This window comes from Symphodus melops (genome assembly GCF_947650265.1).
Source record: "Symphodus melops genome assembly, chromosome: 13".
Lineage (NCBI taxonomy): Eukaryota > Metazoa > Chordata > Actinopteri > Labriformes > Labridae > Symphodus > Symphodus melops.
The window spans coordinates 21010633-21032966 of NC_136703.1; the positions used below are offsets into that span (position 1 = coordinate 21010633).

Below are 22334 nucleotides of genomic sequence, written 5' to 3' on the forward strand. Positions count from 1 at the left end.
AGTAGCCCTGAAGACATGTTGGAGGAGCCTGGTTAAATCCCTCATCTGGTTTCAGGCAGCCAGAGACCAGAAGCTGGATAAAGATCTATCTCGCCAAAAGTGAACATTGTTTCTAAAACTCTCAAGCCAACAAATCCCATCCACATTAAGTTATAATATTTTCAGGAGTGTGTATAATGGTAAATGGAAAAAAAGAAAGACTTCGGGTTTTTGCACATTCATGTATGGAAATGGTTTTACCAACAAGTCAGCTCAGTTTTATAGGTAAAAAACATCTGTAACTGTTTAGACGTGCTATTTGATCTGATTGGCCATTGAAGATCGAAGAACTAAAGTTGCTTGATTAATATAATAAAGCAAATAACCTATAAATGATACCCTATTTTAGTGTTATTTGAAAGGAAGTCAAAAGGTTCCAGAAAATAAAAAAACAAACCAAACTGATTTGTTTACTAAAGAAGTTTCCAGTAAGTGTCTACTGGTGGAGCTAACAGGATCACCAAATAATAGGACGTTAATGCCTCTTAATTGTTTTAAAGTTGATGTTTCTTGTGTGTTTTTTTTTTATTGTACAAGAAGAAGTTTTAAAGACTCATGAGGATGAAATCTCAACCAGGGTCTCAAACTGTTCTTCTGTGTTAATTTAACAACAGGCACAAACACACACACACACACACACACACACACAGATTACTGTTTTGCATGATTCCTTTTGACTTAAAAAGATGAGACCCAGATGTTGTCCATCTGCAGGTCCATTAATGGCTAATTATATAATTCACTCGCACCTATCTTTTTTATAAACCACTAAAACACTGCTGTCAGGCTCAGAAGAGACCCCAAAGGACCTTTCATTTTAAGGACAATGTTTTGAATGTTATCACTGCACAGAAGGAACTACTCAAGAAAAATACAAGCTTTTTTTTATTTGTAGCAAAAATCCTAAACAACTTTGCAAGTTATAAACCAGAGGATTCTTTATTTTGATGTTTATCTAAATCATTCTCTAAAATAGCCATTGCTGTTAAACTGTTACACATGATAGTGGTTCTTGTTGTTAGTGCAAGCATGAATGTAGATTTTTTTTATTCTAATAGTTTTACATATTCTATGTTGACAGTTTGTACAAGGGTTTAAAGCGAAACAAATTCAAGTACAGTAAAAAATAAGAACAAAATGCAAAAATATGCTTCTCTGTTGAGAGCCAGTTTGCTGTTGCATGCAGCAAATACATCTGCAAAACTCAACAGTCAGTGTTAAGGTCTATACTATTACCAGTGTGTGTATAAGATTGCGTGTGTATGTGTGTTTTGGCATTCAATATTAAAGCATATCTTATCACTCCAACATAACATTTTACCTTGGAAGAAAATGATACTCCATATGTGATCAAGTCATACTAAGACACACTGTCCTGCCTGCTTTCTTTACTCCATGGCAGACAAACACAACAGAAAGTGTGGTTTGTGTTGGGTTTTTTGTACTTCACTTTCAGACATACACACTTATTTCACTTTTGCTGATCTCAGTAAGAAATCACACAGTTCATTTCATCAGCCAGCTCATCCTCATAGCGAGACATTGACTGACTGGCGCCGCGAGCTATGAGGTCAGCAGCGGCGCTCTCCATCTCGTCCAGGCTCAAGTGACAGGCTTCAGCGATCTCCCTCTTGGCGAAGTTCACAAACTTTGGATCCCTGGCGTAAATACCAAGACCCTCGGAGATCAAGATCTGACAAAAGCAAGATAGAAAAAAAGTTTAAAAAAAGAACAAAGAACAATGATGACGCAACACAGGTGTTATGTTTTTACCCACTCATGCTGCTTTTCTGACACACAAATATCACATGCATGTCTCTCTGGTTATATTGAATGCACAGAGTTTTATCAGGCCTGGAGATTGTTTTAACAAATTCAAATGCCCCGCTGTCTTCTTTTACTGCTCATATAGATTTGTTTTCTATCACTTTAGAGAAATAAGAAATTAAGAAAAGCATCGCATCGTCTCCCCCTGCTGGCTATTAGAAATAATGCAATGAAAGCCTTTTTCATTTGCATCACCTTTCAAACCAAGACGCTTTGTTGACTTCTTATATACAAACGGATTCTTACTCACCGATTCGACCAGGCTGTCTGCACTGCCTCTGTCTATGAAGCTCTGGTTTGGGGGCGGCATCCTCACGCTGGTGAAGGTCTTGGTCTGACCAGGATGGAATCCAGGACGGGTTCCTACTGGGAGGCTGGCAGTGCCGTCGCTCCACAATGGCTGGCTGGTGCCTGTGGCTTCATCTACAAGGATCATAGGGGTGTAGATGAGTTTACCCCTGCGTGCTGAGGGGGCGATTAACCCAGGAGGAGCAGGGGTAGCCCCGGCTCCGGTTGTGTTCACCCAGGAGGCGGTCGACATGGAGGACACACTGCTCCGCCGGGAGTCTGGGAGGCTCTGCTGTGTCTGACATGAGAGAGAGAGAGAGAGTAACAGAAGAACAGTAAATGAAGATGATACACACTAGGTTTTTGACATTTCTAGAGCGTGTTTAGCGTGTGTGTTATTTGTCTACCTGTAAACGGGATCTGGTTGGAGTTGTGCTTCTACTGTAGTTTCCAGGGATGGGGAGGTTGTCCATACTGCTTTGTGGCCTCAGACACTGGAAGTTAAAGGCAGGTGCATGACCTGCAACAATAAGCAGGGAGGTGTGAGGAAACTGTCCAGGATGTTTGACATCAGCCATGTGCTGAGGGAAAAAGCTAAAGCATGGCTAAACTAGCCTAAATTAGACCTCAGAAAGGAACTGAGGTTACACTCCATTTGATCTTGGTCTTCTTTTTTTTTTTTGTATGTGGATGAATGGGGTGTGCTAAAGATCATTTGCAGTATAAGGTTATTTCGCTATTTTAGATTGTACTCTGTTGTGAAAATCAACAGCTCAACACATCATCATACTACCACAAAGACAATGACCTGTGGTAAAAATGAGCACTTTTCCTACTTCTGCTGGTTGGTAATCATTGAAAGAGTCAATGACAACAGTCCCACGACTAATGATGCATATATGTCAAAACTACTTGTCTATTGTTCATGAACATCCTTTTGATTTATCTAGTAGGAGAGAAGTGTTTCAGATCATTCAAATAACACATCAAGTCTGTGCATCTACATGAAACAAAACTATAAACTATGAATATAAAACACGTGCATCATTATTTCCTAAGGGGTTAAGGTGACATAATGCAATAAAAAAAATAGTCTTTAGTTTACTTCCATGTACATGCATCTTACGGCAAAAACAAGCCAAGTGAAATCAGCAAATCCTCATATGTGAAAAGTTGAAACATGGCGTAATGTTTTCTCGTCGTAGGTGAACACTTGAAGCTCTAATGGTTTGTAAGTTACTAGAATGATTTTATACTTCACACACGTACACGTACAAAGCTGAGTGTTTTGAACCACCTTTAAAGGAAAAAAAAAACAAAACAATGAAGCTTCTCACCTCTAGGTATGGCAGGAAGCAGCCGTCGCCTGACAAATCCTGATCCTCCATTCTCCTTTCCATTGATACTGTTCCCATTGATGCTACTGTTATTGTATGGAGTTCCATTACCATTGGTGCTCATGGTGCTGCCATTCCCATTGTAACCTGTGTATCCATTCCCATTATATCCATTGGAGTTATAGGGTATGGGGCTGGGAGCAACACTCTCTCCGTTCATGGTAGTGCCATTATAACTGTCATTGACAAAGTCATTTGCATCATGTGTGTTGTAGGGAATCTCCTCCACGTTGCTCTGTCCATTGCTGCCTGGGTCAGCTGGTAAAGGAGAGGGAGCTTCTGGATATTCATACCTAGAAGGAAAAAAACAAGAGAGTTACTATGATGTTATATCAGTCTCCTTATCTAACACTTTGAAAGCAGGCTGATTTGTGTGTTTACTCCTTCATTACTCATTCACTCTACCTCCATTCTCACTCTCTCCTGGTTTTTCTTACCTGTCAACAGATGCCAGACTTGCAGCATCCCCTTCACTGCAGTAAACCTGCTCAGATGCGATGGTTGTAGCTGCTACAGCTGCTGCAGCTGATCCATCAACGACATCTCCTTCAACTACTATCTCTGGGGGAGGAGGAGGAAGGGGCGACTCGCAGATGGAGTCCATCCTGAACGAGATGCATTTTAAGAAACAAAATGTTAAACTAAAGTACCAATGAGTGAAGGTAGGCAACACATTAACACAGCTCATGATATTAAATGAGATAAACACACCTGATGGGCAAGGGTTCGGACTTCAGAGGCTGCTCAGTCACGATGCTTATGCCTGCCAGCTCTGATCCTGGTCTCTCGTGCTCCTGCAGGCCCGTCACCTGCTCTGTGATAACGCCATCGTTGTCCGGCGTGGGCTCCATCATCACATATGTCTGCTCCACCAGAGTCTCTATTGGTGGCAGAGGTGTTGTAGCCGGTGTGTTGGCCGTTGAGGTTCCAGCTTCACTGTCGAATATCTCATCATATGTCATCTCCCCCTCGACCCCCTCCTCTTCTTCAAGGTCACAGACCATCGCCAGACGCATCTCTGGAGCCAAGTCCTGCAGCGATCGGAGCCCTTGCTAAGAACACAGAAATACAATTAATTTACAGTGTGCACTACATTCAGTGTGTCAAGCAAAGTCCCCCTCAACTCTGTCTTTCTTATTATTTCCTTATTTCAAAGTCTGATCTTGATGTATGCTGCTGGGAAAAATGTCTCCCTCCTCACAGTCAATCTGAGTTTTGGAGGATTTTGCAACGTAACGACTAATTTGATAACCAATCAAGAAGCAGTGCTCTTAAGAACCTAGGAGGAACAGACGTTGAAATTAGACTTATTAATGACCTAAAAACAACTTCAGCTTTACAATAAAAAGAAATGCTAATGATAATGGAATGCTAATAAAAACTAAAAAGGAGTCCTTAAAAACAATTAACACGTTTTTCATCCACCTGAAGAGAAGCAGCCTTGTCCTTCCTTTTGGATTTTCTTTCCCTCTCCTTCCTCTTGCGGAACTTCTTGAAATAGTCCTGAATCAAGAAACTGGCGTAGAACTTCCCACAAGTCACCTCATCCCCTGAAAAGGAAAGAAAAGTGATGATTTTTGCAGTCTATAATGTATTTGTACGATTTTTTACGAGGCTCCTTTTTGAGAATCTCTATTGTCTGGGATGATTTCTTCTTTCACATTATGTTTCTATCCTGGCTGGCAGCTATAATATAGTTCACCTCTAGGGGGAGGAATGACTTCATCAATGAGCTTGGGTTTGGTGCGCTTCCAGAGCTTCTTAATGATCAGCTTCAGATCTGCATTCTGTTGGTCGATAGGACCTGAGTAGGATAAAGGAAACGAATCCTTAAACTGCACTAAGTGACACAGCCTTAACAGCGGATCAACAACAACACAAACACAATGAGCATAAATCACAGTCTGAGCGTAAGGTCTCACCTTCAGTCTTGATCTTGAGGGAGGTTCGCACCAGAGCAAACAGAGTAGCATTAAAGGTGACTGTCCCATCAGTGTGCAAGGGGACGTTCATGGCTACCAATCTCTGATAGGAGAAGTGGATGAGATAGGAAGAGTAAGATTTATGTCCCTGTTCGAGTCTGTATCAAGCGCATGGCTGAATTTGTGTTGACTTACTTTGCAAGCGACACGATGAGGACACAGTTTACCAAAACCAAGAGGAGGCTGAATCCTCCGCAGCATTGTGACAACATCGTTGTGTTTTATTCGACCTCTACAAGAGGACAAACAGCACATGTTTACTAACAGGTCTGTGAACAAACAACGATAAAGCCCAGCAGGAGTAGCCAAGGCTTTAAGAGAAGCATTCTTACGTGGCCTCTGGGTCGTAATCAGACCAAACTCTCTTGAACTCGTCCAGGTGGTGAGTACCCAGCACGGTCCAGTCCCTCGTCAGGTACTCAAAGTTGTCCATGATGACAGCAATGAACAAGTTGATGATCTTAACAGAGAAAGATACAGAGACAGGCGCAGCTATATGTGACCAGTGTATCATTTTTTAGAGCCAATTTGGTCTTTACCACAGGACAGCAGGAGAGACACAGGAAATGTTGAGAGGAGAGAGTGAAGGAAGGACGTGCAGCAAAGGGCCGAGGCTGGATCAGAACTCACGACTGCTGCAATGAGGACTTTAGCCTTGATACATGGGGCGCGTGTTATACCCGCTAGGCTATAGTGTGTCAGTTTACTTTTAGTTTTTATACCATACATTACTCTGTTTCCTCCAGATTATAGGTCACCTGCATATAACCTCCCAACTTCTCTAAAATAGCTCTGACGTAATTGAATCTCTACCGAAATGTGTTTGGATTTGGTTCTGCTGTCTGGATTAACTAAATCCCTGAAAGTGGGATTTCTCTGAAGCACAGAGAAGACAGGGTTAGCTTGTTAAAACTGCTACCGCTCACTACTGCTGTAATACTATCCTCTCTGCTTTTATCTCCCTCTGATCCCACTTGACCCGACAGCATGTAAAACACGAAACACAAAAAAGTCTGAATTAATTATATCCACATTTGATTTGGAGTCCAGAGACTGTTTCATCAAAAGAGGTACACAGTGTTTCTCTACAATTTGATCTGAGGGCCAAGTGATTAAATAAAGCAATGGAAAGAATTTGCAATCTCCTTAACGACCCTCACCAGGTATGCACAGAGCATGAAGAAGCTGATGAAATAGATGTAGGACAAGTTGCTACCGCAGTTGAACTCTTCCCCTGGCTCTGTGTCGGCCTCTGGGTCACAGCGTCTGCCAGGTAGAGCTGCCAACATAATCTCCTGCCACTGCTCTCCCGTAGCACACCTGAAGAACACATAGACAGGGACCTGAGCCTTCATTTAACTCCTTGAGACAAGGAGAAGACATCATTTGATGCTCTCCTACAAACAGAGGAAAACATGTTTTTTTTATGTTTATTTGGCCCATTATTGACTTTTCATTTACAGTATATCAGCTTGATATCTTATTTTACTAGTGCCTGTGTGTTTACTTCTGGGAATCCACCCTGTTTCTTGTTTTTTCTATTTTTATTATGTAATTTTATGAATTCATTATGACAGTTTTAAGGAAACATGACAACTTCTTTCTAGCCTTTTTAGAAGTGTAACCCCTTCAGAAAAAAATTAAGGAAGTTTAGAAATCAAGTTTTGTGACATCATATCATGTAGGGTGAACTCGATTTGAAGCGTGAACACATAACAAGCGTGGGTCTCTCTTAGCTAAGATTGCTGACCTGAAGAGCACCAGAACGGCCATGAAGAAAGTCTGGAAGTTGCAGTTCCTGTTTATATGTGTGTCTTCATCAATGGCAACTTTCCCAAACGTCTAAATGGAGGAGAGGAGACACAAACAATCGGGGTAAATACATCTACTACATCTCTGTGTAATGGGGGCAGACTGTCATGAAAGAGTGACACAGTTTCTGTTTTTAATGTGTTGAATGAGGAGAGAGAGAGACTCACTTGCATGCCGATCACAGCGTAGATGAAAAAGATCATTGCAATGAGCAGACCAACGTAAGGCAGGGCCTGAGCAGGATAAAGTCAAGAGCACAGTTAAAGAAACACAAGTTTGTAAGCATCATGAAAACATATTAGAGTGAATCATCAGAGTCAAACATTCAACACCACACTGACCTGAAGAGATTTGACAAAAGTCCAGAGCAGCGTTCGGATTCCTTCTCCTTTGCTGAGCAGTTTAACCAAACGCAAGACTCGAAACAAACGGAAGAATGTGATGGAAACTTTTCCACTCTCTCCTTTACCCTATAGCAAGATCATGTATGAAGACATAAAACAAAGTTACAGTTTTGTGCATATAATAATCTGAAGAATCAGGCCTAAAACATGTGGATTAGTTCAGCTCTCACCTCTCCATGGCCGCCTCCTCCCTGGATCAACAAACAACATGTGAGAGGAAAGAGATTAAAAAGCCATCAAGTCAAACCAGGAAATATTCATTACATTGATCTTAATTGTTTATACAATAGACTGTAGATTAAAATGTGTGGAACAACATCCTGTCAGAGATGAAGGGGGATCACTATGACTTCAACTTTGTACAATGGAAGGAGATGCAGATGTGATGTCCATGTATATACAGTCAGCAGTACTCATTTATCTCCACGCTGCTGAAAATATAATTCATATTCTCATTCTGATCACATCAAAGTCAAATTGCTCGAGATGGATTTAAGTGGTGTTTGTTTTTATGCCTGAGAAAGGACAACTAGAGTAGAAATGACTTTTGTAATATTTGACTTGGTAAACGTTAAAAATGGCGTCTGTGTGAGACCGAACAGAAATAGAGGGGAAACACTGTGGTTTAAAAATGTATCTGTTCTGGAAACATGCACTTTGAGCATGACTAAAACTTACACTTAATTCAGAGATGGCAATATCCGCCACGCTCCCCACCACAATCAAAGCATCAAATGAGTTCCATGGGTCGATAAAGTAATGCTGCAAAGAACAGGATAAGTACAATGAGAGTCTAAAACAGGAAGAAGTGTCATTGTTGTGAATACACTGAATAAAACCTCACATGAGCGCGCAGAGCCAGAAGCTTGATGATCATCTCTATGGTGAAAATGACGGTGAAGATCATGTTTAAGAGGTCCATGATGGAGGTGAAGAGTTTGGACTGCTCGTAATGCTGAATATGAGAGAAGCAGAGACGCACCATTTTTCGTCACAGCACTAAAACAGGTTGATATTTCAGTATTTTATTGGTTTTAAAGGTGAGAATTTAAACCTGAATGGCCAGAGTGAGAGTGTTTCCCAGAATCAGCACAAACATGATGTATTCAAACTGGCTGGAGTTGATGATTCTCCAGAATTTGAGTTGGGAAGGGTTTTTAGGGATGTAGATTTTTATAGGCTGAGCTTTGAGAGCGTAGTACACACACTGACGCTGAGGAGGAAGAAAAACAACAGAAAAAATATATATATTTAAAATGTACAGGCAATTACGACACCTAAATGATATATGTTGATTTTGAAGGATAACCAACTTGGTTTTTGTTGAGTTCACAGTTCTTGAATTCAGCCTCTCCTTGCTCCCGAAACGTGATGATGACGAAACCCACAAAGATGTTCATCATGAAGAAGGCGATGATGATAATGTAGATGATGAAGAAGATTGAGATTTCCACTCGGTAGTTGTAAATGGGCCCTCGGTTTATGGCGTTAGCATCCACAGCGCGGTAAAGAAGCCTTAGTGAAAAAAATCACAGCAGTGAAATCAGTGTTGGTGAAGCCTTGATTCCAAACATGTCAAACTTGAACAAAATAAAACAGCTTAGGGTTCAGTTCTTTATTGATGACAAAAAATGCCATTTATAGACCAAAACAAACTATTACCAATTGTCATTGGTGTAACTTTAACGTAATATAGCTGATTAGGACGTGCCATAGACCTCTACTGTTTTCAAAAAACACTTTTATACATAAATAATCCTTCAGGCTCCAGACATGTTAATTCCCTTCTGAAAACAGTCCTCAACAAATGCTCTACCTCTTATTTACCCATTTTAAAGCTGGGCTCAGGCCTTTTTTAAAGCTTTATTCTTAGTATTTTTGTGACTTTATCCAGATAAAGGACGGTGGATAAAGTCAGAAATCAGGGCGATACAGTCGGGGATGAAATACGGGTAAGGAGCCTCAGGTCGGGTTAGAACCTGGGCACCCCACCTGGAAGACTGCAGCCTCTGCACATGCCAACCACCAGGCCACTGGCACCTCTGTGTCCAGGTCTTTTAGAAAATTAATGAAATACTTACAGGAAAATTAAGCTATATCTATGACTGTTTTGAAGATTCAAATGTTCAGTAAGAGAAGCATTTAAAAATGGAGAGGCCTGAGCGACAAGATGACAAATACTTGTTTCTATACTTCTATTCATGGGATTTCGTGAAAAACACTGAATTCCACCAGCCTTTTCCATTGCAATGACTACTTTACTGTACTGCAGTAAAGTTATACTCACTGTGGCCAGCCTTCAAATGTGGACACAGTGAATAAAGCCAGCATGCCCATCAGCACGTTGTCAAAGTTGAAATCACTGTTTTCCCAAACTCTCTCTTTAACCATGGGGTGGTTCATGTCGCCGTCTTTAAACACCACAAACGTTCCCCTGAAATAAAAAAAACACATTTACACACTGTATTACGGTAACTCCATGTCAAAAGATCATGTGAGTCTTATTTTGTCGAGAACTGAAGAGACTGACTTGCACTCTTCTGGGGTGTGTTTGGCTTCATCTGTGCAGCTGTAGAATCTGCCCTGTGATCCAAACACAGGAAGGTCACACCAATAAAACACTCAGAGGCCACTTGATTAGTTACACAATTCAATGCAGACCAATACGATAGCGCTGCCTAAAAGGTCACACATAATACACAAAACAATTTATGATAGATAGATAGATAGATAGATCTATCTATCTATCTATCATAAATTTATGTTTATGTTGTAAGACTAGTCCATCTACAAACCCCTAATTATAAGAAAAGGTCCATCCTCTCTTTAGCCTGTCTTTAGCCTGCTCCACCTTTTAGAAAATCTATACTCAAACAGGAAGTTTGGAGAGTTTCCCTTCATGACATCACAAAGGGCAGTAACCCCTCCCCCAGGTGGGTGACACTCCCACAGCTCGGTGTTTGTTCTGCCATCATTTGCATTTAAAGCTACAGACACAGAAATAACCTGTTCTGAGTGAGGCTAATATAAAGAGATAAAACAGGACCAGAGTGGATTTTTGTAAGAATCACAGAAACGTTTTGTAAAGCTCTAATATTTATTTAAGCTTGTTAAGAAGCATTAAACATCTATCCTACTAAGCTCTACATGTTCTGTTTTGGGGGAGAGTGAACAGATGTGTGTACATTCAATTCTATATTTAATATTACTGAGGGATGTTGAGAGTAAATACATTCAACTGAAGCCACTCACATATATTTGGTGCATATTCAAAACAACTTTCAATGTACATAGTCCATGTACAGCACCAATAACTATGAGCTCAAAACTAAAACAGTTTAAAAACTGAACATTTGAAGCATTAGAGGAGTAGAAGTGGCAGAACAGATGTAGCGTAGGACTCGTAATGGGAGATAACATGAACTTGTACCTTGAACAGCTGAACTCCTATGCAGGCAAACATGAACTGAAGGAGGGTTGTGACAATAAGGATGTTACCGATGGTACGGATCGCCACAAACACACACTGCACCACGTTCTGTGGAAGAATAAACAACAGAGGACATCGGTTAGCTTTAAGAAACAAACTACTGGTTGACTGACGATAGCAACACGCCCATACAACATTTGGACTGTTTACCTTCAGGCCCTTTGCTCTGTTGATGGCTCGAAGAGGCCTGAGCACTCGCAGCACTCTGAGAATCTTGACCACAGAGATCGCACTCGAACTGAGAGCAACAAAACAGCAAGGTTTTGGAGTCAGGAGAGGAAAGGACAACAACTGGTTTAGTTGGAAAATAAAGAACAAAGCATCAATGGGACTGACACTAAGAAGATGCATGGATTTATTTTGATGCAATTCTAGATCATTTAATATAAGATATAAGAAAACTGTTATGTTTTGCAGTACAATCCACAAGAGTGGGAAAATATAAAGAGCTGAAGTATAAAACAATATATATATATATATATATATATACATACATACATACATACATACATATATATGTGTGTGTATATATATATATATATATATATATATATATATATATATATAGTCTGTTCTGTTGAGGAGGCATGAGAAAATAGTTTTATGATTATTGAGACATTACTGAATCTGGGGTAGTCAAAATGGTTAAAAAGTTTTTGATGACAGGTATTTGAAAACAATAAAATCGCTGCTATTTTAATGATGGATAGTAACAAAAGCGAACTGAGGCTTTAAAAAAAACTCCAGAGCCTCTGTCACATTTCAACTCAAAACTAGCACAATCAAGTCAGGGAACAGCAGTGGTTTAATGAAATCTACAAGTCAGCAAATACTGACATTTCTCGAGAGCTTCTGGCTTCTCATAAAGAGGCACATGTTACGTTGCTGTCTCTTACAAATAGAGAGAGGAGGAGGAGTTCACACGTTGCTGATGTATTTGTGCAATTCAGAAATAGTGCAGTAGCTTGCTTGAAAATCATCATTAAAAACAAGAAAATATTCAGTACTCGGCGCCTAGGACTTGTGACAACTCTAGCTGCATCTAAAGATGACAGCCTGGAGGAGAAAAGACAGCACGATTTGAATAACAGGGATCTCACTGTAGAAAGAAAGATGTGAGCGATACGCTGACAACCAGCAGGTCGAGAAGGTTGAACGCATTTCTGCAGAAGGAGCCCGAGTGCAGAACTGCTCCGTAGACGGTCATCTTGAAGTGAGGGAGAAAGAGAAGAAACAAATATTGAAATGTACACCATCAACGGTAAGAAATGAGAGAAATTAGACAAAATGTTACCTTTAGAACAATCTCCACAGTGAAAACCGACGTGAAAACATAATCAGCATAGCCGAGCACCTGAGGACGTCAGAAATGATCAGTTTTGTTGTTCAGCTCGTGACACGCGGATGGAAGTGGTGTCAGGCTAATGGATACAGTCTTACTATGTTCCTGAATGAGTGCGATTTGATTGGATCCTCAGCAGCCAGGGAAATACTACTGAGGATGATGAAGACGAGGATGAAGTTGGTGAAGTAAGGGTGATGGATGAGGTTATGGCAGGCAACTCGCAAACTGAGAATGGGAAGTAAATTAACAAGAAAAACTTTGATTTCAAGCAGGAAGTTATAGCCAAAACATAAAAGAGAGAGTTGTTTGAAACAGGATGGAGTTTAAGAGATTAAAATGGGATGGTGGATTCAGTTAAATTTAACCCCTTGGATGAACTCAGATTACCAGTTTTTCTTTCCAAGAATGAAGAAGGAGCTTCCATCAGGGATTGGGACGATCTTCTCTTTGGGTCCTGAGAACTCGGGCTTCAAAGGAGCGACTCCTTCAATTTAAAAAAAAAAGGGAAATCAAAGTTTAAATCCTCGTGCCTGCTGCTTCTCGTGCAGAGTGGGGTGTCCTGTCTACTCACCCTCCAGTCCCTCGATGGCCCTCAGCTCCTCGTTCTCCTGCCAGTCGTCCTCCTCATTCTAAGAGGGAGGCAAACGATCAGCCACCTAAGTGTAGCTCTTAACAGAATAAAACGCTTCATAAGAGGCAGGAAAACTGCAGACGATTCTTTACCCCTGCATCTTCGTCTTCCTTCTCGTCGTCCTCATCCCACTCTTCTTCTTCTTCTTTTTTCTCTCTGATAGAACGAACAACAAGCAAATGCAATGAAGCTGAAGTGGGATTGCTTTTTACATGTGCTACATTTATGGATCAGCGCAGGAAACAAAGAGACAGCCCACTAATTCAAATGTCCATTGCAAAGCAACACGAAGTCATCAAGCTTACTCGACTTTTGTCTTTCCGCCGCCTCCTGCCAAGTTGTCGACAGCGATAGCCAAGAAGACATTGAGCAGGATGTCTGATCATATAGTTAAGGACCCCATTGTTTTCAGAATAAAAGACCAGACATTTAAATTGGCTTCTCACTGAAGACAACATCACATCCCCCCAAACTTAGAGTCCCTGGATTGGCCTTCATGTTAGTTTAAGAATAGTTTATTGAAGCCCTACAGTTCTGGCTTCTAGCTACAGAGCACGACTGTTGTCTTCTCATGGGACAGCCAGCAGCCTTAAATCCTCGTGGGCCGCTTCTGATCCTTCCGATGTCAAAGCTTAAATCTAAAGAAAACTGTGCCTCAGGCCCCGTCAGCTTTGAAACGATCTGAGGAGATAAGACGTGCACAATCAGTGACATCTTTAAACCATTTCTTAAAGTTTTCCTTTATCGACATGTTTTTATGCGATGCTGTTTTTTCGATCATTTGTAATTTTTATGATCTTTTATGATCGTTTTATTTCTTATTACTGCTCTTGTTTCTTTTTTTCACTATTATCTTCATTTTAACGCTGGGATTCATTTTATTAGTTGTATCTTTTTTTCTCTCGTAATTTCTCCTCCCTCTAACGTCTCTGGCCCTCTTGGTCTCAGTTTGTGGGATTCTTGTCATTTTTGGGTTAGGATGGATTATGGATTCTTTTGTGGTTGGATTCTCATGCTTTTTCATTTTTTTGTATGTTTTCTTTCCTTGTATTTCAAAGCACTTTGTAAAAAGATCTATATAATTATTATTTCGTGTGTAAGATTGAATTTTTCAGATTGCAGGCTGTCAATCCCTCTGGCAACCTCTCCTCCAACCCCTTAAAGTATATGTAAATCCCTACAAAGGCCTAGAAAGTCCAAAAACCTCCAACATCTGTAGTTTTGGGTACTTACAAACTGATGAATAGTAACTTGTAAACATAGTTTTCCATCATATGCCAATAGATCCCTGATCTGACACACAAGAATCTTTAAAGCTCTGACTTTGACAGGAATCAAACAGAGTGCAGAAACACTGGCGAAGGATACAGTTACCACAGACGAAGAGGATGACAAAGTAAATGCAGACCACCATGTTGGGAAAGATCGGCCCTCCATATGCCATAATGCCATCGTACATGACAGCGTTCCAGTCCTCTCCAGTGAGGATCTGCAGAGACAGATAAAGATAAAAAAAAGAAAGATGCAGCAAACAGACAGAGAAGTGAGAGACTGCTGATGAAGAGCACATCAAAAAGTAGAGAGGGTGGTGATGTTGTTAGATGCCTAGGTGATGTTAATGACCTGGAAACAAGTGAGCAGGGCCTGAGGGAAGGAGTCAAATGTGCTTCTCTTCATCTGAGTCTCGTCAAAGTTGAATTTGCCTCCAAACAGCTGCATGCCGAGCAGGGCGAAGATGATGAGGAAGAGGAAGAGAAGGAGTAGAAGGGAGCAGATAGCTTTCATGGAGTTCAGCAGTGAGTTGACCAGATCGGACAGAGCAGCCCAGTGCCTGGAGATAAAAACCGAGGAGAGCAAAAAGAAACACATTAGGAAATGAGGATAAGATTAAATAAAAAATGTGAAGGAAAAAAAAAAAATCCTCCTGCAACTACCGAGTCATCTTGAATATCCTGAGCAGTCGAATGCAGCGCAGCACAGAGATGCCGATTGGTGGGATGAACTCCATCTCTACCAGCAGCGTCTCTAAGATGCCCCCGCACACCACGAAGCAATCAAAGCGGTTAAACAGAGCCATGAAATAGATCTGCAGGCCGAAGGCATACATCTTCATCAACATCTCCAGAGTAAAAAGCAGCAGCAGGATCTTGTTGGCTCGTTCTGAAAAAATAAAAGAGACATTTTGTTCAAACCCCTCTATTTTTCTGATTTAAGGACTTACAAGCTCTTCATGAAATTTTAGATCGAGGTAGAAACGGATTTTTACCTTGCATTTCTGTGAGCCACTTCGGCTGTCCGTAATGCTCGGAAGCGCTCGCCACTGTGTTGAGAAACACCAGCAGAAGCACCAACCAGTAGAAGTTTGTTGTCTTGACGGCAACGCGGCAATTTTTCCTCATCGTGTGATTCAGCTGACACAACTGGTCACTAGAATATAGGTGAGAATAGGATTTGAATTAGTTTCGCATTTGGATTTTCCACCACAGCAACTGTCAAAAAGAGATGATGCAGATGTCATCTCCATGTAAATCCAAAGCCCACAAGGCTAACAGTCGAACCGTCCAGCAAAAATGCCATAACCTAATCAGGTTCTACAATTCAATTCATTTAGTAGACACTTCATCTGAGCTGAGAGTTAAAATCACCATCCAAACCATCCTGAACATCGTTATCATCAAAACCAGCATCATCATCGTCATTATCAATAACATTAATCATTAAGTTGTTTATGCAAGAGCTCGGCCTTTAGCTTTTTCTTAAAGGTGCGAAGGGACAGGACAGATCGGGTTTGGTCTAATGATACCTTACATACAAAACAGTGACCCCAGTCTCCTCCACTATAGTGAGTCATGGAGCTTATTAAGTACACACAGGAACTGAATTGGCATTTGGTATCAGCTGATATCCTCCTACTTAAAGTCGATGGACTCAAGCATTCTTTATTTTGACTGAGCTGATAAGAAGAGGCGCCCCGGATGGATTCCTCCGCCACTTTCAAAACAAATTACAATGTAATGATACAATGAGTTTCCTTCAGGAAAGTTTGGTTCAAAGTAGGATATAACTTTGGATAAATGCAATACGATAAATAAATAAACTTGATTGACGCTACAATAGAACTCCGAAAGGCTGATTCAAGAAAAGTTATAAATGATGCAATACTAAAGGGTTTTATCATTCCTCTATTAGAAATATTCCCCCGAAAGTCTACTTACCAGAAGCTGTTGGCCATCATCTTTGCCCTGAGAAAACAAAATAACATGTTAGCGAATGATACGCGACTCCATTTGTCGCTGCATGTCAGTGATAAATGAACCACACTGTTCCTCTCTTACATGAGAGAAGCACAGAAGCCGTTGTCATCATCCAGGTACGCTATATCATCGTCTGAGTCTGACTCTGTTGACCGCAGAGATATGAGACTGTTAGGGAGACTCATAGAATAAAAGAAAAACACCAACAGACTGTCAGAGCTGACTCACCTCCTCCATCCTCACTACGTTTGTACCATCCAAACTTCTTCATCATCTTCTTCTTTGCGATGGCAGCACCTTAAACGTGAAGGACAGGCCCATTGAGAGTGAACACAAAGCTCAAATCTTTTGTGTGAGTACATTCACGTCCTCGTGTTTGTGACTGACGTTTGTTTCCTTCTTCGTCCACATCTTCGGCCTCTATGAGCCAGTCCATGTAGCCGATCATGTCCTCCTCCATCTGCTTGCTCTCCTGCGCCTTCTGCAGCTCACCTCGTGCCACCGCCTTTTCTCTCTCTTTGGAGAACTCTCTGTCCACATAAAAACAAACACAGTGAACGCTCAGAAAAAGATTAAAAATACACAAACAAAATAAGGCCAACAAAAGGCTATATTGTAGCTACCCACCCGCTCAACACTCCCAATACGAGGTTGATGATAAAAAATGATCCAAAGATGACCAGAGAAACAAAGTAAACCCACGGAATCTCAAAGCCAATGGCATCGTTCATCTGTGAGAGAAACAAAAACGAGTATTTACAGCTTCAATAAAACAACAGAGAAGTATGTATAAAACGTGGAGGATGCAGGAGTGTGTCTGTGTACCCAGTAGAGAACATCTGTCCAGCCCTCCATCGTGATGCACTGGAATACCGTCAGCATGGCGAAGAAGATGTTGTCAAAGTTTGTGATGCCACCGTTAGGCCCCTCCCACTTTCCCCTGCACTCCGTCCCGTTCCCTTCACAAAAGCGCCCATTCCCGGCGAACGCACAAGGTGAGGGATCATCTTCCACCATCAGACCTGGAGCAGAGGAAGCATTTTCATTAAGTCAACAAGTGCAAGTCACATGTATGAAATATTTATTTAAAAATCAAAGAGCAGATACCTGTGCTCATGGAGAAGCATGACTTGTGCATCCTCCCGATAAAAAGCTCCAAACCGATGATGGCGTAGATGATGATGACGAACATGACCAACATACCGATGTGCAAGAGGGGGACCATCGCTTTCATGATGGAGTTCAACACAATTTGTAAACCTGAAAAACACGTTACATGACAACAAGAGTACATCGTCATTATAATTATTATTTCCTATATTTCACATAGCCTATTTTCACAAGTGTTATTTGAATTGTACTTCTTTATATTTTGCTGTTGATGCAGGTTCTCTGTCTCTTCCTGCATCTCCCTTCATCCCACTTTCTTCATCCATCTGGTCATGGCAGAAGGCCACTAAAAAAGTGTTTTTGGACCGCAGGAACTTTTTTCATAGTTGTAGGAACTGTTGGAACCCTCCCTCTTTTTTTTGTGATTTTGCACCACAGGAACTATGAACTAATTAGGTTCCAAGAACCCCATTTAGAGAAAGCTTGAGAGCAGGTACCATGGCAGAGCAAATGCAAATAAAGAAAAAGTCCTTGTGGTGTGAAGTTCTCAGGGAACTTTTGAGTGGATAGTTCGTCCTCAAAAAGTTTGATCCGAAAACACCTCAGAGTCTGAATCTGCCTCCAAATGCTGGCTCATTGTAAACTAAAAAGCAATATCACACCTTAAGTCCAGATGTTTTACTGGATATCAGAGCTGCTGTGATTATTTTCAGCACTCAGCTCATGGTCTCATGCCTGCGACCAAATCACAGCAGTGCTGATAGTCAGAACAACTTCACGTCCTCTCGCCTGGTATTGTTTAAGTCTAGACCAGCTCTTCTGGTCAGGGGTCCTCTTATAACTTATTATTGATTTAATAAATCGATAGATTGATATATGTTTGAATGGATCCCAAAGCAGACATGCAAATAACATCACATAATAAAATAAGAAGACGCACTCGGCACTCCAGATACGAGTCGAAGTGGTCGTAACACCCTGAACGCCCTCAGGGCTTTGACATCCAGGCCTCCGGGTTTTCCTGCAGCGTGATGAGCCTCTCCTGGTTTATGGTCCGTCATGGCCTCTGCTATCACACTGAACAACCTGCACAGAGACACACACACTATCCGTGAGAACTCTCCAAACATGTGCGGATGCAAATTGTGAAGCATTTGAAGCACAAAAATACCCGACGATGACGATAACGAAATCAAGCAAGTTCCATCCGCTGCGGATGTAAGCGCTGGGGTGCATGACTAAGCCGTAGGCGAGGATTTTAGTGAAGGTCTCGATAGTGAAGATGACGAGGAAGACATACTCGACTTGTTCCTGAGAACAAAAGAAAAATACAATGTGGGCATGTTTAGTAAAATTGGGGTGACCTTTTTTTCATGCGTCAGTCAGCGTGTCTGAAAGGAATAAAAAAAACATGCAGAAACAATAGATGAGTGCACACAATCTAAAGTGGCTTTTTTTTCTCTTACTTCACATGTGTTGTCATTAAAGGCTGACTGCACTGGATTTCTAACCTCTTAACCCACTGCCTAACACATGCTTAAGCCTTCTGTTGAATCCCTTCTCCATGCCCTTCAGCTTAAGGCTCCTAATCACTAGCACCACTGTCACTGTGCTTTTACCTCACACTGACACCATAATCCCGCCATAATGTGGTTTCATGTAAGAAGACATAAAGGGACTCACAAAAATCAGTTACATTCAACAAAAGCTATGCTAAAAATGCATGATACTGACTAAAAACATAAAAACCCTTCAAGTCACTGCAGGGAGGTGATTGTTAAACTGTCAGCTTACCTCCTTTGAGCAATCCAATAAAGGGATCTACTAACACCCTGCTGCAAGCGTTGGTGTGTGTCTCCCTGCTAGATTTTTGCTCAAATTAAAGTTAAATATCTAATCACTTCTGTTGCAAGCTCATTAGAATCGATGCAATCACATATGAGGCAAACGTGGAAGCGTTTGTAAATAGAGGAAGCTTTTTGTCTCACGTTTTGGCTAATAATAATAAGAAAAACAGGATTTTTAGTTTGACAGCTGTGTAATTAGAAATTTACAGTGAAAAATGATCAGGCTGAGTGGAAAAGCAGCAGGAAAAGAAAGAAAGAGCGAGACAAGGCAGATGGTTGGTGTTTAAATCAGACGTGATCCCTGACAGGGTCACCTGAATGAGGTCACACCACAACTTTTCCCTCCTCTAATACCCTTACCATCCAACACAACGCTGCTAGCTTCTCACTCAATGTTGCTACCTCACTCAAAATACCTACTGACTTCATGACATTATTACGTGAAACACTGAGACTCATTCCTACATCCCAAGAGTCGCGCAAACTTCTCTCAGTGTTCTCGTAGGTCCTGAGAGGTGATCTGAGGAGAAACACGTGCGACTGAGAGTCATATCTTGCAATGGCGAAGCTACGAAAACAAAGGAAACATAACGTAATGTTTTTGAATAGATACAAATACAAAGGCAACAATTTTCTGTCCTACATTGTTAATACCCCGAGTTTCACAAGAATGAACACTGTTTTAGTTCAGATGTAATATACTATTTCAGAAACTGCTATATGATCAAAAACTCGGAAAGTTGAATCTTCATGGGTATTTTGACTGACTGTGTGATTGTTTTTGCTATAAGCCAAATTTGTTGAATACTTTATTGTTAAAGTTTCTGTTTGAGGTAACCCATCTATTTTTTTAATGCACTGTACCAAATCCAATAACACTGTCCTTTGTAATAATATGAAGGTTAAAAAAAAGGCTGTTATTCCCTACATTGAGATTTACACCGCCCTAACTCACCTTTTGAAAAACAAAGTTGTGTAAAGCTTGTGTTTAACGTTAGATAAAGACACCTCTACGTTTATACCACTGCTAATGTCTCCACTGGACACTCACCAGTTGGTGATTGGTGGCATTGGAGTCATCGTCAGGGTACGGCTTTGTGACACCCATGGCCACACAGTTGGCAAAAATGGCGAGAAGGATGAAGATATCAAAGGGCTTGAGGGCTGTAGTTAAGGGAATCAATGCGTCTCTCCAGGAAATAAACACCATCAGACCATACAAGTCCAGCTCATCTTCACATATTTTCATTAACCCATGCAGCAGTTCTGTTTGCACGAACAGAAACACACAGCTGTGCGTCAAACACAGTCTGAAAAGGATATTTCCACTCTACCAGGGCCAGCGCTGCCATGCGGATGGGGTTGCTGAGAGTAAGGCAGCAGAGGGCTCGGGGGGCTCGGAGGGCAGACTTGTTGGCCTGCATTGCCTTTTTGGCTCCCCCTCCTCTTTTTCTGGCCGAGCCAGTCGACCCCATGGTGTCTGTCTTCCCGACATCGCCCACAGGAGGGGCATCTGTCAAAAACACATTAAGGGTATGTTATTCTTTCTTTTTTTAATATCACTGTCTAAGTAATATAAAATCAGTAACCACATTAACATGTTTATGATTTGTTTTATTCTGAGCAAATAAACATAGGTAATGTAAAGGTCTTTGATAAGAGAGGGGTGGGTCTGTAGTGTTAAAATATACTTAAATGTTATTCAATCACTGCCCAGTGCACAGCTCTACTCAATGTGCAACTTTCAGCAGCAGGTCTTCATTTATGGCTTATATCAAACCACACCTTACCATCTAACTCAATGAAGGACTTTGGATTTGACCCATGGCTGAGGTAACAGACAGGTATTCAGTCCTGGAGCCTTCACATTATAAGACCAGATGTGACCTACTTCTTTATTGGGAGCAGCATAGCACTTAGCCCAGCGCTATCCCCTTGTAGGTCTTTGAACACCTGTTGACAAGGCCCTGCACAGAGAATAAGCCTGCAGGTACATTTACACAGAGGATTGGCCAGAACTACAGACAAACCAGAGCTGAAATAAAGTGGCTTGTGGTGGAAATGCTGAAAACGAGGCCAGTTGTACAGCTTGTAAAAGTTTACTGCAGGCTAACTCTTGAAAACAAGCAGCAAAAAGTTCGCAATTTAGGCTTGTCGACACTGATAATAAAGATTATTTCTGATTGAAATGATGAATCAGCCTCCCATATCGCTTGCATTTTCTCATTTCCAGTCATTAAGCTGTTCAGTACGGCTGGGTTGACCCCTTTTTGTCGTGCATTACGTTGTCATTCCTATTTGTTAGATTCTCTCCTTGCAATATAAATCTCAGAGACAGTTTAAGGAGCGCTTACCTTTCTTTGCTGCATCCATGCCCGCAGTTCAACACCACCGAATCACTTCAAAAAACCCACCATTCAACTCCTCATGTGGTCTGCGATGCGCAATGGATCACAGATTGGAATTTAGGTCTCAAAAATAGAGAGCACTGTCTTGGTATGAAGTACAACAGGACCATCTGCAGCCTGTCATTTTACATCCACATGCAGAGCGACGCTGCAGCTGAGAGACTGCGGGCCATCCTGCTCACCGCCTGCCTGACACCTAGAAATCCAATTAAAGCCGGTTTCTGGAAGTTTCTCATAGGTGTCAATAAAAACTATAATTACTTTTTACTCTGCAGGCACATAAGAAAACAAACGCGTCCGCATGCATATCCGCGGTGGTCAGCCGTCAGGATTAACGCTGCTGAGCCGTTTAAAAGGATGACTGTGGAAATCTTTCAGGGGGAAGGTGCAGGTGGACTCAGGAGAAACCCTGTGGCTCTGTGGGTAAGGGGGTTGTTTAGTTTTAAAAAATGAATGCTTTAAATAATTGGCAAGATATAGACAATTAGTTTAATATTTCT

At 41.3% G+C, this 22334-nt stretch overlaps 1 protein-coding gene across 1 annotated transcript; it reads right to left on the bottom strand.

Moving 5' to 3' along the window:
- Nucleotides 1-951: 951 nt before the first annotated feature.
- On the bottom strand, nucleotides 952-22131 carry cacna1fa (calcium channel, voltage-dependent, L type, alpha 1F subunit a). The gene is made up of 47 exons (XM_079359370.1): nucleotides 21781-22131; nucleotides 20750-20939; nucleotides 20478-20583; nucleotides 18751-18890; nucleotides 18520-18665; nucleotides 17577-17729; nucleotides 17295-17491; nucleotides 17097-17200; nucleotides 16857-16999; nucleotides 16698-16766; nucleotides 16551-16614; nucleotides 16431-16457; nucleotides 15482-15642; nucleotides 15150-15375; nucleotides 14839-15046; nucleotides 14584-14704; nucleotides 13521-13593; nucleotides 13308-13371; nucleotides 13156-13213; nucleotides 12972-13068; nucleotides 12680-12809; nucleotides 12534-12593; nucleotides 12340-12446; nucleotides 11390-11477; nucleotides 11180-11287; nucleotides 10280-10332; nucleotides 10037-10183; nucleotides 9063-9264; nucleotides 8804-8962; nucleotides 8594-8704; nucleotides 8428-8511; nucleotides 7920-7940; nucleotides 7687-7815; nucleotides 7513-7578; nucleotides 7284-7375; nucleotides 6694-6853; nucleotides 5866-5993; nucleotides 5669-5765; nucleotides 5474-5576; nucleotides 5254-5355; nucleotides 4977-5101; nucleotides 4263-4603; nucleotides 3989-4156; nucleotides 3492-3844; nucleotides 2562-2674; nucleotides 2117-2452; nucleotides 952-1732 (listed from the first exon to the last, which is right to left on the bottom strand). The coding sequence occupies exons 1-47, from the start codon at nucleotides 21797-21799 to the stop codon at nucleotides 1526-1528; spliced, it is 6156 nt and encodes a 2051-aa protein (XP_079215496.1). The 5' UTR covers nucleotides 21800-22131; the 3' UTR covers nucleotides 952-1525.
- Nucleotides 22132-22334: the final 203 nt, after the last annotated feature.

Excerpts from the sequence above, each read along its gene's own strand:
- cacna1fa (XM_079359370.1), bottom strand. Across the intron at positions 18,891-20,477 it reads ATGCCACCAATCACCAACTG|GAACAAGTCGAGTATGTCTT; the intron begins GTGAGTGTCCAG and ends TTTTGTTCTCAG. Across the intron at positions 15,376-15,481 it reads GTGGCTCACAGAAATGCAAG|AACGAGCCAACAAGATCCTG; the intron begins GTAAAAATCCGT and ends TTATTTTTTCAG.